General features: G+C 35.1%; 1 protein-coding gene across 1 annotated transcript; it reads right to left on the minus strand.

Annotated features, from left to right (window-relative positions):
* Positions 1–15,498: 15,498 nt before the first annotated feature.
* Positions 15,499–17,621, minus strand: LOC138323595 (transcription factor Atoh8-like). The gene has a single exon (XM_069268311.1). It carries the CDS (start codon positions 17,260–17,262, stop codon positions 16,261–16,263), a length of 1,002 nt encoding a protein of 333 aa, XP_069124412.1. The 5' UTR covers positions 17,263–17,621; the 3' UTR covers positions 15,499–16,260.
* Positions 17,622–18,738: the final 1,117 nt, after the last annotated feature.

The following is an 18,738-nucleotide window of genomic DNA, read 5'->3' on the forward strand; positions in this document are numbered from 1 at the left end:
CGCTGTTGCGTCAATGACAACTGACCGTATTCAGAATTTTATATCTGTATGGTATAGCTTATGTTCGATTGTAAAACTTTGTTAACATAAAATGTTAAATTGGCTCTAGATGGGATTGGGTTTAATTGTGATATATTCGCTTGAATAGCGTGTTAGCCCAATTTACTGACGTTGGGACTTACCAATTCATTAATTTGAGATGACATTGTAACACTTACCAGACAGAAGAAGTAAAATTTAATGTTCGGCATTAATATGTTCACAATCCCCTCAGCAATATTTTAACTCCTAACAGTTTCTGCAAAAACGTAACATACTTTGATATTTTAGCTGCTTCAAAATCAACTCTACATTTAAGGTTTAAACTGCCTTCCTGTGGATTCTATGGATTATATAAATGCCAGAGCTTTGCAGATAATCTTCTTATATATATATTTGTATTTACATTATTAAACTCATTTTGGGGGTCTATGTATTAAAATTAATAATATAATAGGAAACCCTTTATACTCCACAAGATGAAACAGTTATTTTGACGGTGATCATTTGACGCTACCATTTCAACATTAATGACGTCATAATTGTCACGTTTTGGTTGTCGGTTATACCCTCATGCACTTCACTTTGGCTTGGTTAGTTTATATTGTAGAAGTGACAAGTGAATGTAAATATTATTGGTTTTGAACTGACTTACAATTCATCATTACAAAGAGTCAATGGGAAATACTGTATATCATCTACATTGTATTACACAATAACAATATTGAAGTCGACCGCATGTCATAAATCGACAAGCATTAAAACTAGGTCTCTGAAATCACAGGTAATACCTTTTTGAATGACATTTGTACTGTAATTAAGCGTGTAGGTAATTACTTCAAAGTACATTTGGCGTCTGTCTGAACAGTCATTGTACTAATAACCGAGATTCTATATCTGAAAATGTATATTCATAATAGGGTAGTTAGAACACTTTCATACTGATAATGAGAGTTGTCAGGCACACCTTCAATATGTCTTGCCAGGTGATATGCCAGACAGGTTGATCATTTGATACGGTTTTTTACCTGACTAGACGTGACATCAGAACAAAACATATATGACCCACGTCACGGTGGGTCTCCAAACGGACTCGCTCACATCGCAATAAACACCTGTAAAAGTGACGTCACACACGTCGTTAGAGACACGGACTCCATGTCTGTTTACTGTCATTCAGGGTGTCAGCTATACCCTGCATGAATCCAACAACCTTTGACTTTCATGTAGACAGATTTCTCGTTTTAGTAGTACAAGGCATTATGTGAACTGATACAAAACATCTGCGATTTTTTTTTCTTTTGAAAGATTGACTCAGATCTCACAAATGATGGATTTTTTCACTACCTTGACTTCTTGAATGACATAACGATCGCCATAAGGTAGAATGTATGTTGAAATCGATATGACAAAATATGTATACTTCCATTGATGTTGAAGGACATCTTCCTATCATTTTTCAACCAATTTACATTCCCGAGAAACGCTAATGCATTAGCATCCAAAAGGTCAAACCGGGTTGTGCACTTGAAGTCATCTGTTACAGTACTAATTAAGTATGTGAGATTCGTAAGTCATTTAAATAAAACTAATCATATAGGTAAAAGAAATATTTCAGACATTTTGATACTTTATAACAGAATGACAGAAGTGAAGTTTGAAGTTTAAAAGGTTACAATACGTCGTTAGCAGTAAAAAAATCATGTGTAATTTGTCAGATGTCAAATATTGCTGGTGCAATCATAACAAAAAATAATTTCTATCAATTCAGTTGTTTTGGCTAAAGTTAAAAAAATGCTAGCCTTATGTGACCACGTAATTCACTTGTATAAAATATATCAAAGTATACAATACGTAGGTGTATTGTATACTGGAAAAATGAGGACTATATAAGTATCCGTCGCTAAAACGTTTCATTCAACTGGACCCATGTATATCATCTATAATGTAATATTAATTGAACTTAAATTAATTAAAAAGATTGTGGATGTGATCGGTATATATAATCGGCTTTATGATTCCTTTGATTCCCAATAAGACTAACATTGAATCAAAAGACGCTCACTCTTTCACACCACCTGGCTCTCGTACTTATTCCGACAAGTCATAAACTATTACATTTACAACAGAAGATTTACCCAGTATACACTTTGATTGAGGTAAAATTCTTACAGTTTAAAAAATGAAGGGGTTTTCGACCAATTTCACCACAAATGGACATGAAGTAAGTCTCTTACCAAACTGAACCCATATATATATAGGTATTTTTTAGTATTATTAGAGCAATTTACATGTCAAAAAGATATTTAGCTTATGTATCATTTGGTCTTAAAGAGCCCATAAACACATTTGTAATGAATTATTTTAACTGTGAGTTCTGTTGCATATATTGCCACAGGCATTTAGTAGGCAGTAATCATCAGCAAAATAACCCGTATTATAATGAGTGCGCTTTCACCGCACACCGCTACGTACTTATGGAGGTGACAGGTCCAAAATCACGCTATGATAATGTATAAACGTTATAAGATAAAATACTATTACTGCATTATGAAAGCAATATTCGTGATTTCGGTTTCGATGTGTTTTAAGATTACTTTGATAAGACAAGATATATATATATGTTTTACCATTATTTGCAGAACCGAGTTATTTATCTATGGTTATCATCTTTTATTTCTTTATCCTTAACGGCGGATCTTAATGCGGAAAGTAGAAAATATAAATATTTAATGTGGTCAGAAGGAAAGTAATTACATCTATCAAAAACAGGTTATATCTATATGAATAATAAATACGCCATGCTCCCAACCACAGGAAGCCATTAACAATGATAAATTATCAATAGTGTTTACATAACACAGTGGCTATGTAAGTTTAAATATTAGGAAAACACAATGCTTCACACAACGATCTTTAAGTAAATTTAATTTTCGAGTAGAATTTACTTTCGCATAATCCATGAAAAGAAGCATCCATACCACGCTAATTCCAGTATTCTTATATGATTTTTGATGTTTTCCTTAATTATTTTTTTTAATTTATTTATTTTATTTCATTTATTGCTAATAAAATCAGAATTTTATACAGGGTCTCCGTTGCTTCTGCCTTCGTCAACTCTAATGCAAAATCGCACAAACATTTACATGTCTTAATTCTTGTAAGCCGTGAAATTAAATATCCACAAAATCAAAGTGATTCGCAGTACTTGATAGGTTTTAGACATTTTTAACGTATATCAGTCATGGTTTTTTTTTTTTTTTTTTTTATTTGTAAATGTATTCTTGTTTTAACATCGTTAATTACTCAAAAAACATTGGGAACATCGGTGTAAATGGTTTGATAAAACAAAACCTCTGCCAGAAACATTTTTATCAGCAGTGCTTTAGACAAGAGCTTGACTGGTGTTCTCTGGTAATTATTTCTCGTTAAATAAAATGAAGTTTGTTTGTTTATCAGAAACTTTTAAACAACACGTCAATGATTTGTTATTAATATCAGGAAACTTAATTAATCCCCTATCAAACATTAATCCTGATGCTATGGACATATCAATGAGACACAATAACATTTGTATTGATGTATCGACTTATGACCGAAGAATCAAACATTCTGCTGGTACAAGAGTATTGATTGTATTTAACGCCACAGTTCAGGTACCAGCGTGAAACCCCAAGACAATTGATTATTAATCTATATTTTTATATCATGAAATAATTGGTTTGATTGACTATCCAAAATTGCCATTGTCAGAGAACTGAAGCATCCCTCGACTGGAAGGATAAATGGATGGCAAACATACGCAAATGGATATGGAGCTGGACATGTGCTTTGGTGAAGTTTACACTCGATTAAGCAAGAACTCGGAGCCCTTCAGTTGATCGGGTATAGCATGTATGATGGCAATAGGTCTGGTTAGTAATTGTGTGTTTGTGTCAGGTTTAGCCTCTATAAACAGCGGGTAATAGCATGAAGGGATCCATTACAACGACCCGGGGTGGAGTTCGCTGATAATAATCGCAAGACCTGTCAATACCGGCACATTCCGACTCGTGCTTTTATTAGCTTCCAATGAGGCGCTTGAGTATTCAACTATGAAAAATTATGGAGGGTAATGCTGTAAATCAATTATGTTTTAGAGGGTTATGTATGTTGTTTCAGATAACTTTTACCTACTCTGCACATCTTGAAAATTACCAACGTGTACAGTCAGTCAAAATCACGATAATTCTGCAACTTTTGTCTTGTGATACTACTATTATTCATTTGATGCGGATACATATAACACGTCTTTGTAAGGCCAATGTCCGTTTTATCAACCTCTTGAAACAAATGACATAATCTTTCTCACATATAATGCTTACAAGATTGATTTTGATGCGTATATCAAATTGCATATGTCATTACCTATGTCTTTACAATTTACACTTATCCTACTCAAACAGCTGAAGTTTCCAATTATTCATAAAAAGTAATCAAATGTGTAATTTAACAAGCGACAAAGTGCCTAAATTATCAACGTATTTAGTATTTTCAACTCTGATATTTAGAAACAGAACGAGTCTAAATATAATTCAATCGTTATTCGTTTGCCAAGGTACAGAAATTGTGTTCTTCTCAATTACATGTTGCATTTGAAGTAAGAGATATTCCTCATTACGTAAACATAAATAGAAGTCATTATGAGTTAGAAGGCCCGATCACCACATAGTTTGCATTTCTGTATCCCCTTCAGAGGATTCTCTGAACAGTAAAAAGTATCAGGCACCAGCACCGTCTAGCCAGACTCTCGATAGGATCATTGACTATCTGTCCTGGAATGATACCGATACCTTTCACTACAAGACATCCCTCTGGTAGCCTCATTTACCTGTGAGGTTGGTCTGTTTACATTTGAGAAATTAAACGCCATTCAGAAAAGGCAAATTCGGCCTATCTTGACAAGATCTTACCTATTGAGTTTCACACTGCACAGCGAAACAGGTGTGATCCACACCAACACAGAGTCGAGTTAATATGATAGCAAGGTATTATGTTATAATAGCAAGTGCCAAAGGAGAGATGAGGTGTGGGATAACATAAAGACGGAAAGCGCTCAGACATCATGGAACCATGGAGTAGAAAGAAAAATATAAAGAAGGAGATTTAAACTTGTTAACTGATAGAAAAAATACCCACATATAAAATTCCACTCCTTGTATACAATTCTCCATTACTATCGAATTGGGGGAAGCAGTGCATTCTACTGACCTAATTGAGGGCGTATCGATGGTACAACAGCACAGGTGTGGTTACCTTATCAGTTGGCGTTAAATCTGTAAAAGAACGTGTTGATCCATTGACTCTATTAAATATTGCGTTATTTATCTATTTATTTTCTCAGTTTTGTTATATACCTACGTCATATTAATTGATTTTATAGTATTATAGTAAAAAAGAAAAAAATATACATAAATAAATAAATAAATGAAATAAATAAATAGTCTATATAAAATTAGCATTTATTTCGAGAAAAATAATTTGCAGTTGGAAGGTAAATGATAACGCCACGTCTAATTGAAGGAAATAAAAGCAAAAAAAAAAAAGACAGCGTGTGAAACACGCTAGTCACTGGTACCCTAGAAACCAAGTATTTTATTTCAAGAAAATGAGAAGATGTTTACTACTTGCGGGAAACGTACGCTCAAATTACCAGAACCATATTGGGAGGGAGTGGAGCGTGGTGATCCATGACCTCAGAACGAGGAGGGACGAGTTCGGCCACCTGTTAACATCTCCCTGTACTGGTCTACCACGGGGTGGATAGGTGGTGGTACAGACACCGGTATCTGATCATCAGATATCTGCCAGTAGGCCCTGTAATCTACAGACCGTTAAAACCAATTTATACGTTTGGCACCCCGATAAATATATGTCAGACAATGATGCCGAGCTTCAACGGCTTGATGAACAGTTCACACGGTATCTACACACTTTAACAACAGCTAAACCAAACAATACGCCGTCATATGAACTCTTTTTATCACTTGAAATTAATACCTAAAATGATCAGGTTCTAAATCTATCACTGATTATATAGATATCATTAGATCCATTTAATTCGTCGTGGTTCATATGTTCTTTTGTTTAAGTATTCTCATCAAATTATATTGTTACAAACCTGTTATACAGGTACTTATATTAAGTGATTTGAGGGCACGCTCCCCAAGTGCGTGTTATCAAAATGCCAATTAAATTAACTTGCAAAACGTTTAATCAAACAAAATATTAAATGAGGCTAAATGTTCTCTGAAAAGGATAGGTAATTACCGCATGTCAATTAATGAAGTACAATGTAGTATATTGAATATTGTACCTACAATGAATGTATTTTGAGATTGCATAAAGGTACGCTTAACCTTCGTACTTTTTTCGCATCTGCGAGAAAGGCATACCAATATTCTCAGTTTAATTTTTTCATATCTATCAATGATGTACTTTAATAAAGGCTTACTGTTTTGAGATTTCTTGAATTCTGATCTTAATCCTTTACGATCATAAAAGGTATTGAGGAGACACTAAACATGATAAAAATAGCTTAAAGCTATAATTAACTCGACCTTGCAGAATAACTGAAGTGTACTTGTTATGCGCATTGAATTAATAAATTATTTGAAATGATAAGCTCCTAAACATGTCCTTTGTTACTTTGATATTTTAACGTACAATCATTTTATCAAATTTTACTCCGATTATCTTCTTATTAATATTCATGAGTTGATTTTGGTATTTTTTATTTTTTTATTTTGATGTTCTAAGATGTTTGACAACGACACATTTGCGCCTATCTTGCATGTAAAGTTTGTATAAACTTGTTCATAATGTATTATCTACATTCGGTCTACGTGTACATACTGACGCCAACGTGAAAGGAGACGCATTATGTATCTTATCGTACCAGGTAAAAATGATAATATCATTATTGATAAACCCAGAGCAATATGTGCAAGTACAAGTGCAGCGGCGACAGATGCTTGTTGTAATATGATTGTTACTGTTACCAACTTCTTTTCACGTGCGATTATATGTCATGTGTTCCTATTACAATTCGCCAAAATAAATCGCAGCGATAAAAAGTCAATTTCAAGTGGAATGGAGCTTTTATTTTGAAATTGAAATTATTAATTGAAATTGCAAAAATAAAACACCGTGTAAGTCGATAGGCATTAAACGCGGAATTAAGTCGCCGTGAAAATAAAGTTAGTTTACAGTAACATATAGATGAAAGACAAATTATAATATTTCTAAATTCCTGGATTTTTTTCTGTAGATAACTGAGTCCCTTACAACAGGTGGTCTTATGTTGTAACTGATACAGGAATGGGACGACAGGGAGATGTACTGCACATGTAATTTCATCGCTGTCAGATGTCGTCGCAATGTCTCCTATTCAATAAACATAATACGTAATGATTATACAACTTCGCATACCTATGTAAATAGCAGCATGTTATAACCGTGTCCCATTTATCTAGAATGTTATGAAGGATTCGATTTTTTAAAACAATAAATCATGTTTTTATCTCTGTTGTATTATCTGTACGCTGAGGTTTTAAAGCTTCATATATGCATTTATTATGAATTCATGCAGTGATTGATTCGGTATGTTTATTAAGCATTTGATAACAGTATATCACAGGCAGACAGGGCAATTGAGTCGTCATAACATAAGTAATTCTTATACAATCTATGACAGCATAAATAAAATATGAAAATATAAAAAAAACCTTTATATATTAAGACTAAATAAGAAAAAACATTATACAAAAATCGTAAATCAAACTCTATAAACAGTTGGAACATTCATTAAAAAATTTATCCGGTATATATTTTCATAGAAATCACAAGAAGAATGCAACCAGTGACAATGGTTCACTGCTTCATCGAATGCACCCAACATGTAACCTATGTTTGATTTTGTCAAAGGTACACTTTCAAATGAGAATCAAGTGAGGACAAGGGTGCCAATAACATCTAGAGAAGCACTGAATAAGATTTACATCATAACACAAAATGAAACAAGGGGTTCACTAATAATCTAATATAAAAAAGAAGAAAAGAATTAAGCAGAAAGAGTAATCTTTTCACTTTGGCTTTGGTTACAATTTTTTTTTTGTAATATCTGAGAGCATTTGAAATGTGAAAACATATAGAGACGATGTGTTTTCGGAAGTGAAAGTTTCTTTCAATTTGACGTCAATGCAATGTAAGGTCATGGATTGTAAAAAAGATGCAAAAAATAATGAAAATATATTAAGAACAACATAGATACATACAGAGATGTTACTATCTATAAATGGTAAAATAACCATTTGTATTGTTATCCATGTGATCACGCTTATGCTTTAGTAAAGTTGTGAGCTATGTGTAACCTCAAGGTTGTGTAAGTCAATACCAAGGTGAAAAGCAACACACGTCAATATATTATAGGCTTAAAGCAAATATTTTTATGACTTGATACCATTTTCAAAATAGATTCTTGTTATTTTTAGATGTTTTTGAAAAAAATACATGTAACGAACACGTTCTGTTATTTCAACTCCTGCATAAAAGAAAACGCATGAAAAAGTAATACTTGAAAACATCAAAGGAAAAAACCATTTAAAACAGTTTTGCTTTTAACAGATTTTGATCTCAATTTTCATTGAAGATAGTAATACACTTTATGTATGTATATATAACTCTCAGTGGTAGCTGCAGCAACAGGTGACAGCGCTAGCGTGGAGCTGTAGCAGATTCGTGTGTACTTCCGTACATCACAAGGATAAGTTGGACACCGTGTCTACACACTGACTCCCCAACACCGTAATCCACAGGCGGAGCTGGTACTAGCAGTGGTTCATACTACAGATTTTAGCATCTGGCGAGGAAACAAAAGATTTCAGAATACTTCTTATGCACCTTCACCTACACATTATAATCACTATTTTAACGCCAATCTTCCTAAAATATTGTAGTTTTATTACATCGTTTCTTTCACAAACTTGACTTTCATTATTAAGGGGCACCATAGAAACTATTTTAAGTAATTGTTGACTATATTGAGCATTCGAATAGATGATGTTCTTAGATCGCTGACCTGTGTGAGTGGAAATGTTAAATATTAAGCTATATTTCGTGTACTTTCGTGTTTTAAATTAGGATGAAACACGAAGACTCCACTGCGTAGTTTCTTCTCAGCCATTCTTTGATTTTAATGCGTTACATAATTTTAAACATATGTTAAACTATCACTTCAGTAAAGTTACATCAAAACACTTTCTGTAACTTCAATCGATTTGAACTTTGACTTCTATTTGACATTGACCTTCAACACAATGTCAATTACATTTGCATCCATGGATTAAGATCACATAACCACATATTTAAAACAAAAAAATCAATCATTTTCTTTAATGTGACCCTGACCTTTGACTCACAGCGCCATGAGAATTTTACAACAGCAAACTTTTGTATGAAAAGAAAATTCTGGCTAGTGAATTGTCACGCACATCTATTCATATTTGAAAATTAATTTAGAAATGAAACTAACTACTACCGAAATATTGTTTTAAAGGAATGCTCTATGTTTAAGGTCACCAGCTTTTTTACCTGGCAAATTCGTAAAATTTGCCAATAAAAAATTCCAACAACCATAAAAAATAGTTTCCATCTGGAGCAGCTTCGTAATTGAAATATTACAGCTCTATCCCATTTTCTGGCTTCTTTGTAAGTGATGAAAACACATTAGATCGTAAAGCATCGTATGTATGGCAATAGTTGAGGTTTCGTCTTACCGCAAGCCAGGCATACGCTTGGCGCCAGAATTAAATAATGGGGTTGTGTAGTTTTCACAAGTCTATAACGAGTGGGAGCCACAGAGAATTGAGAATGCAGTAAGATATTAATCACTGTATCTCTATTTATACCCCCAGTGTTTTTCGTGGTTGTCGGCAAACTGACACTTGATGTTTACACCACTATCAGTGGAGCTGAAATAAAATGTTAATAACCAAGTAAAAGTCAAATATGTAATATTTCTTTCAATCAATTTCGATCATTCAATTAATACTCATTGTTATCCCTCTCATTTGCTTGATGGTTTGTTTCTTTGTTCGGTTTTTATGGGTTTTTGGTTAAGATGTTCCGACATATTACCACATCTTGGTCGAGAGTTCGAATTCCATGTGGATCAGTATTGATCGGTGGTTGGTAGTTTGTCATCGAGTACTCCGGTTTTCTTCCATTGTCAAATCTGGCATGTCCTAAAATGACCATGGCTGCTAATAGGAAGTCAAACTTAACAAAAAATTGTTCGGTTTTGCGTTTTTTTGTTTTTTTTTTGTCTATCTTATTATGAGTTGAAAGAAACACCTGGCCAATATCAGAAAATACACTATAAAGTCTAAAAGAAATGAGAGAGAGAAAAGGAAAAATGTAAGACTAGTCTTATCAAATTTTACATTCCAATGAAATAATAACCATCTCAATAACAACAAAAAAATGAAGTAACTGCAACGGCGACCACAGTCGGAGAGAACATGATCACATACTCAGCCGTTACAAGTGTCACCCAGCACCTTAGATATAAGTAAGCTGTGTTGTTGTGTAAATATCACCAGCGGTAGGACACACATCTATTAGCCTGAGGTGAGACCAACCGGTTGTCGCTCACAGATAAACTCATTACTGCTGAGACAGCCACGTCAGACTATAATTAGAGAGAATCTGGGAAACAACGACAATCACGTGTTTGTTTATTTTAAATATATCTTCAATTTTGTTTATCTTGGATTGGTAATGAAAAAAACATTTGAAGCTAATTACCATTTCCAAGACAAAATGAAGTTCTTTTTTTTGAATTTTCAAAATATTTCTATCTCATATTGTTGATCTTACTAAACTTTTAATGCATTTTAAAGCTTGGCTTTCTTCAGAGCTTCTCTTGTATAGCAAACTGATAATAAAAATACGCCGTGCTCCATTCACTTTTAAAATAGGAGAGATGTCGTAGTTTGGTTATCTGATTTCCTGGTGAAGTTATTCTTCTATATTCTACACAATTCACTGTAAATAGCAATTGATAATGGTTAGTATATCAGATTAATTCAATTATTTCTTTGATGAGTCTCTACCCTTTTGTTGGTGGTGTCAATCTAACTAGTGAAATCTGATTTCAAATAGTACAGATGTGTAGTTAGTGTGTCGTTACGAGATGAAAACGATAACCAAGATACATTAACTCTAGCACTTATCACATAACTGGTTTCCAAAATCGCTCATAAATGCACAGATTTTACACATAAGTAGAAAGCTAACGACACGTAAAATGTTCCCACACATTCAGGGAAATCAAGATGTTCAAAACTCAAATTACTACAGCTTTTATATCTTTTCTCGAAAGGATCATATCAGTGGCATCCGTTCAATAGAAAGCGTTTTCAATGTTTGAGATACGACTTTTGTTTTTGCGGTATTGATCATGAAGTTTCTTTAATGGTTTAAAAGGAATAATACCATAGGGAACCGTTCACCAGTAATTGTAATTCATAAATGTTTTTCGGCAATTACGGAAATGCGTGATGGTAGAAATAAGCGTTGCTTACATATTCTTTTTGTTCTGCGTTTACTATCTGAGGACGACTTCAGAAGGTCATGTGTCTAGAAAGGATGTTTGAAAGAGAGAAACGACAAATAGGATGTAGCATAAGCAAAAGAAATCAACCAAGTGTAATGTTTACGTTTAGTATGATGACGAAATGAGGTAGCTTTTACAGGACATGAGTTAAAGATTGATTCTATTTATATTTTTACTAGGGGTATACATTAAACAAAATTTCTCTCTCTCTCTCTCTCTCTCTCTCTCTCTCTCTCTCTCTCTCTCTCTCTCTCTCTCTCTCTATCTCTCTCTCGCAGAAAGCGGAAACATCAGAAAGGAGTAAAAGTCATTAAGATCATAAATATAGGCATTCTTTATTCTTTATGACTTTCTACTACACTACTAACCCTGATACCAGTCTAATTGAACTGGGAAACAAAGAAAACCATATACTCGTCTCCTAGATCCTTTCAAGACTTTTCTTTTCGATGTAATGTATTTTATAATGTCGTCGTGTCTCTGAATAATGCATGACACAGTTTTCATACACAGTCCTTCCGATAATTTGAAGTCAGTAAGACATATGTAACAAATGTAATATTCTAATTTGCTTTGAACCAAATAACAATCGGGCTCTTTAGGGCAGGTGGATTATTTTGTCTTTATCAAAACCACATGATCCCTGCATTCCTACACTCGATAAACTGTTAATTGGTATTTGCTAACAAATTGTACCACGCGAAAACTATTTTATCTTCTCCTATCTAACATTAACCAGAGATAGTCCATATTGTAAACCGACAAAAATAGTATGAGTAATAATTGGGAATGCTGACATGAACCATGTGTTTTGTATATGAAAGGTGTCATCCCTTTGGCCCTTGAAAGAGGCGACCAGGAATCAACAGGTCCTCCGACCACTGGCGACATTCTCACTCCACTCACAATGCCCCTATTGGAAGTGGTGTGTGGTATTTGGGGGATGTTGACGGGGAGACCTTACCTTGCATGTACAGCACGTGTTAACAATGCGTCTGCACTCAGTAATATACGGCAAGGCAGAATAGCGCTCGGCCTACACGGCGCCAGAGCGATCGTAACGGGAGAGATAATTAGAAACTATACACCTCCCAGGGGCACTGGCGCAGAACACCCACATACGGCTAGTTCACAAATAGTGTCAAATTTCACAGCAGTCAGACTTTCAAATATCATTTTAATTGTCACTTTCCCCTATTCTTATACATATTGAGGAAACTAATGCTTTTATTTGGGCTACTTTCACATAGGTAGGGTTTTACTTTAAATTGAATATAGGAAAGACAGCTAATGTGTAAAAGCGTAGGTGATCCGTGCTAGTTGCCTCAGGTAAGTTCTGGTGAAAGGTGGCAGTCATAAAAACCACGAGATAAACACCTGTCTCCGGAATGTCTGATTCCTTTTATATTACATATGACATTAGACACCTCGTGTTTGTTCGGGGCTTTTGAAGCCAGGGGGAAATATACGGCTCTTGTTAGTGAATAAAGAGTTATTGCCACCTGTTAGCTAGACAGGTTTTAACGTGCGCTCAACAGTGAAGGCCCAAAACTTTTATCTCTTATGCACACACAAATTTGCACACATACTTACACCGTATTATTTACCCCGAGATTAATTAGAGGGGGACTTCTGTATGAGCTGGTGCGTAACATACTAAATCACCAGATATACGTATTTTATATATACCTCTATTACCTGCTTAAATATTTTATGAGTGATTGTAACTTTTACTCCAGGTGTTTCTAAAACGACTGATGCACAACCAAAGTGGTTTAGTTATAACAACGAATCACTCGAGTACGTACCCAGACCGCATTATCTCTTTATAAGTGCGACCGTCGTGTTATGTGCGAGCAGGTAATACCTGCTTAAGTAGCATTAAAGCTTAGCTGGTAATGTAGGTGTGAACATTTTATAGTATGTAAGGCTGTATATATCACTTCATAACATGCCTTCGATTAACATTAACCAGGATTTCGATCACATTAAAATGAATACAGGTTTTTATAAGCGACAAAAAATCAAAACGACAGTGATTGTTTTCATATAAATGCTTTAAAGATTTCTTAAGTTAATTTAAATCAATATAAATTTGTATCTATGTCATTTCCCCATTTTCAAAAAGACATTTTAAAGACTAAATATGAAATTCATTTTATCTGATGATTACATATAATTCTGTCAAAATCACGGATTTTGAAAAAAAGATTGGCATTTTTAATTGGATACAAAAAGAAGAAATTGGAGCAATCTGACTTGAATACAGATTCCTTTCTATGCTGTTGAAATTTGATTAATATTGTCATTTCTGACAGGTGCCAGTGGTGAGCAAAATCAGGAAATATGAGAATTATAATAATGACTACTAAGCCAAGGTAGCCACTGGATAATGATTTATGAACCTAATATCGTTATTCTCTTTGAAGGCTACAGATGGGAGGCCTCCGGTAACTATAGCCCAGGTGTGCATCCGTCACGCATGGCTTCCTCACTGCTGTCCAGGCCAGTGAAAGTGACACACAAAGAGGACTGCACACACAGGCTGGCCTATAGTATTGGTAACTAGGAGAAAAAGGGAGACTTTGGACAGCTGTGGCAGGACCAGGTGATTCCAGTCCTCCCTTTGTCTCATGCTCTACAACATGGCACCATTTACATGTTCTATAGGCATCATTAAATAAGTTGGTGGATTATCATCACCGTCTAGAGAACCAGCTCGCCATATGTTCATACCTTTGTCAAAAGATCAATCGTCAATTATCTTTTCTCTCGCTGGCTATTCACTATATATGCTTCTTATTAGTAAAGGGAAATGTATCGTTCCACAATGACGGTTTCATAATATAATGTATATCTTATCATCATTAATGGAAAATGGAAAAATATAAATAAATGGAAAAAAACTGACAAATCCTAAATTTGGTGCTATTTTCATTATTCACATATCTATATTATACAAGGTGATATGGAAAATGCTTTCCTCAATAATCTTATGTCAGTCTATATTACAGACAAATATTTGATATTTTCACATTAATTATATTTTGATAAGTGAAAAACTGTCTGACGAACTCTAACATTTCTCAATGTTGCGCAATCATACGTCACATAATAGCAATGAATCAAGATGGCTTATAACACCTGTATTAGGAACCTATTTTTACTCGTGAAGCAATAGAGATCTTACATTGAATACGAATGTATAAAATGGAATACCATGTGCTTGCTATTCTTCTATTATCACCAAACGAGGGTTAATTAATCTTGACAATGCTACCTGAAGACTAGGTAGAGACATTTATGGAAATAGCCTACAGGTGCAAACAAATAATACTTATGTTTTCTGACGGTCGACAGCGCACACCTGTCGGGAGAAGAGAAATCAACACTTAGTGTCAAAGGGTACGTTCTGATTGCTATAAACACCTGTTGGATTGCTGTAAGAAATATTTCACAAAACATCAAGGATATTAATTATTACGGAAATAAACAGAGCGCAAATTTCCTTTGAATATAAATGTACCTATAATCTACCAAAAACTATTCACCATTATTTAAAAGATATTTTAACTTATTAAAACAAATCATAATTATTCTTTATATAATAATCATAAACTTCATTGATAATAATATTCATTATATCATTAATATGGAAAATCTAGAGAGAAAAAATCATAATGTTATATAATGACATTGTTTATAGCAATCAAAACTAAAGAGACCATACCCTAAGTTATACGTGTTTTCCCAACTGTTTTTAACTAAACATCTGCAGAAGGAAAAAAGACGAATTCATTAAATATTCAGCAGTTTTGTACGTTTAATCTAGCACCATTTAACAAAACACACATCAACTAAGAACTGAATCAATAATTCATTGAACACACTTCGACTTCTAGAAGCTATCGTATTGTTCAGTTCACAGCCCATGTTCGGGAGACGTCTCTCACTTATTAATTCTTATCAGATCTATCCAACTGACATCTGTTCCTTCCCGAAAAAAAAGTTATTTCTTAACTCACATTTAAAAACAAAAAATATTATTTCAACTGAAAACAGGTAGGACTTAAGTAAAATGTTAAAATATCACAGAAACGCAAGAAACAAAACATCTGGTATAGTCTTGATGTAGAAATTTGGCAGCGTCAGAGTTAAGCTTTCAACACAAGTTCTGCATTGCGCACCCCTCGTAAATGACGTTTCTACACTATTTCATACACATCCTCCGCGCACAGCTCCGCTATCAGATTATACTGCCGTGTTGCCATCTGGGGATCTATTTGGACATTATCAGTTAGGATCAGCAGTCAGTGGTTCCTACTCACTTGTATATAGAATACGTCGTCTGCTAAACATAGAAGCATGTTGTCCAGATGTTCTATTCCCTAGCACAGAGGTGTTCACTTGGCGGCCTCGCGGCTCCATCTAGCTCCCCCTTTCTCTCCCTATATCTACTTGTGTAGTAAATATAATCCATATCTATTTGTCTGATGCAAACCTAACATACATTCCTCGTTCTTTTCTTCCACCCACTTGTGTTGCCATACATACTTATAGTGTGACTAGTGTCGGCGTCTAGCTCGTCCTTCCGTCTGTATCGTCCGTGTACACACATCCACTAATTCAGAAAAGGACAGATCACTATTGGTTGGAGATGACCCGGTACTACCCGAACCACTACTATAGTCAACATCCGCGAGTCTCCCCAGGGCATTAATATAACTACTGGCTATCCTTAGAATAGCTAATTTAGACAGTTTCTGATTATATGAATATGACGGGACAGCCCGACGTAAACTGTCAAATGCTGCACTAATTGTGTGAACTCTTGTCCTTTCACGGGCGTTTGCCTCAACACGCCTTTCTCTTGTCATGTTTTTATAATTTTTCCTCGTCTTTTTACCATTTTTACCACCATCGTTCATGTAATCATCATCATCGTACTCCTGGTTATCATCTAATTCATTATGATGTTCATGATGATGATGAATCTGTTGTTGTTGTTGTTGCTGTTGTTGACGTTGTTGTTGTTGTTGATGAGAATCCCTCTGAATATTAGCACTATTAATTAAATCCATTCTTCCGTAGCCCGCACCATTAGGAAGAAACGCTGGATGTTTGTAATGAAGATTTGGAACTAGATAATTAGGAGGAAAATGTCCAGGAAATAAAAACATCCCATGAGGAACAACAGGTGGGGTGATATTTGAATCACTGGGTCCTTGTATAGAGGAAACGTCCGGTTCAGATGAAGTGTTCGACCTATCCGGAGGGGTGTCCGGAGGGTCCTCCTGGACATCCTCACTACTCCGGCCACTATCTGACCCAGCACTACCCCCTCCCGGACTGTCCGGACAGAACCGTTTAATACTAAAGTCCGTCCTTTTTCTAGGCTCACTCCGCTTTCTTTTGTTTTTCTTCAAAGGTGAACTATTAACGTCCGTTACTTGAAACATTGATTTAGAATCCAACAGTCGCCCGTGGGTGTGATCCGGACTAAGGTCCCCAGGGGAGGGCGAGCGAGGGTAAGCAGCACTCCCACAGGTGGACGAGGCAGTAGTCATCCTAAGCTGTGTGAGTACACGACTGACTGAACGTCTCAGTGTGCTGTGCCTCGGTCTATACAGCGCCAACTTGTTTACACCAGCGACCTAGTCATACAGTCGGCCAGATGTTAAATGTTAAAGAATTCCTCGGATGCGTGTTATTTATTGACTAATCTTATTCAGATGGCTATCTTTCATACCGGCAATTGAGGCGATATAGACGTGGGTTGTGTGGGTCCACTGCTGCGGTACAAGCCTCTCTGTTGTATACGTATCTACATTACCGCGGTAGTCAGTCGTACTTGTATGGTTTCATCTGTTCAAAGTAATTAGAATATGGAAATTAGAAAGCGGGTGTTTTATTCGCCGTTAATGCTCCACCTATATAATAGCTTCGCCAGGTGGTTGCGTACATGATTTTTACTAGTTGTTGGGCAAATTCAATATGGTTCAGTCGGTGGATGAGTCCACTATGAAACGCGGGGTAAAACACGCGACAATAAAGAAGAAATGTTTTTATTGAAGTGTTAATGTTGCCGTGCGGATTAGTCGCCGTCAACAAGATGAGACATTATGATGATTTTCAAAGTCGCCAGGTTGGGTTACCTTATCTCTCGCCTAAGGCTCGAGAAACACTGCTCTTTCTCGCCATTGCTTTTGTTAGGAAAAGTAAGAGGATTTGAGGTCCGCGTGAAAATATTTCTACGGGGATTTGAGCGTTAATACGCCAACACATCTGGGGGGCGAAAGCTAATCTTAGAGTGTAATACACCATGAAGTGGTCTTGAGTAACATCAACTCATATTCAAGATAGAATATCACTTATGTCTTAAAACACTTTTATTTTAATCTCATATTTTATAAACAGGGACAATAGTGGGGGGGATTTAAAATTCTTATTCCTGTTAAAGTGTTTGAGCAGCCGTGAGTAATGAAGATGAGGATTAACACTTGGAGGTATTAAACCTGACACCATTGCCAATGTTGTTACATGGGACCTAAATTCCGACAGTAGAAATAAATATGTTCTGATTAAAACTATATAATTTCTTCTTAATAACTCTCACAAAAGAATAATTATTTTTCATGAGCTTAACTAATCAATTCTTTTGTATGTCCTTAATAAGTTGCTTTAATAATTATCACTAATGCGTCGTAATGTAAGGTTTAAACAACGGCTTCTGTTACCTGTGTTTTTTTCACCTGTGTATATAATTGGCGAATTCTCCAGGTGTAGCCCTACTTGAGGAGTTAGTAATGGATACTTATGAGAGCACATAACAGGTTAACACCGAGAAATACGCGTCTCCGTCAATACATTACATTGTTTATATTAAGATCTCTCCGATAACATGCTCTAGCCAATTATCAATTAAATATTTAACACTAGAAATGTAAGGACCAAGTGGTTGGGTTCAACACATGTTGTTCATTTAGTTGTGTATTAGTAAAGGTAACATAAATATATTAACAAAGTATCATATCACCAATTGG

This window comes from Argopecten irradians, chromosome 5 (assembly GCF_041381155.1).
Source record: "Argopecten irradians isolate NY chromosome 5, Ai_NY, whole genome shotgun sequence".
In the NCBI taxonomy this organism is placed as follows: domain Eukaryota; kingdom Metazoa; phylum Mollusca; class Bivalvia; order Pectinida; family Pectinidae; genus Argopecten; species Argopecten irradians.

Excerpts from the sequence above, each read along its gene's own strand:
- LOC138323595 (XM_069268311.1), bottom strand. The coding sequence starts at position 17,262 with ATGACTACTGCCTCGTCCACCTGTGGGAGTGCTGCTTACCCTCGCTCG.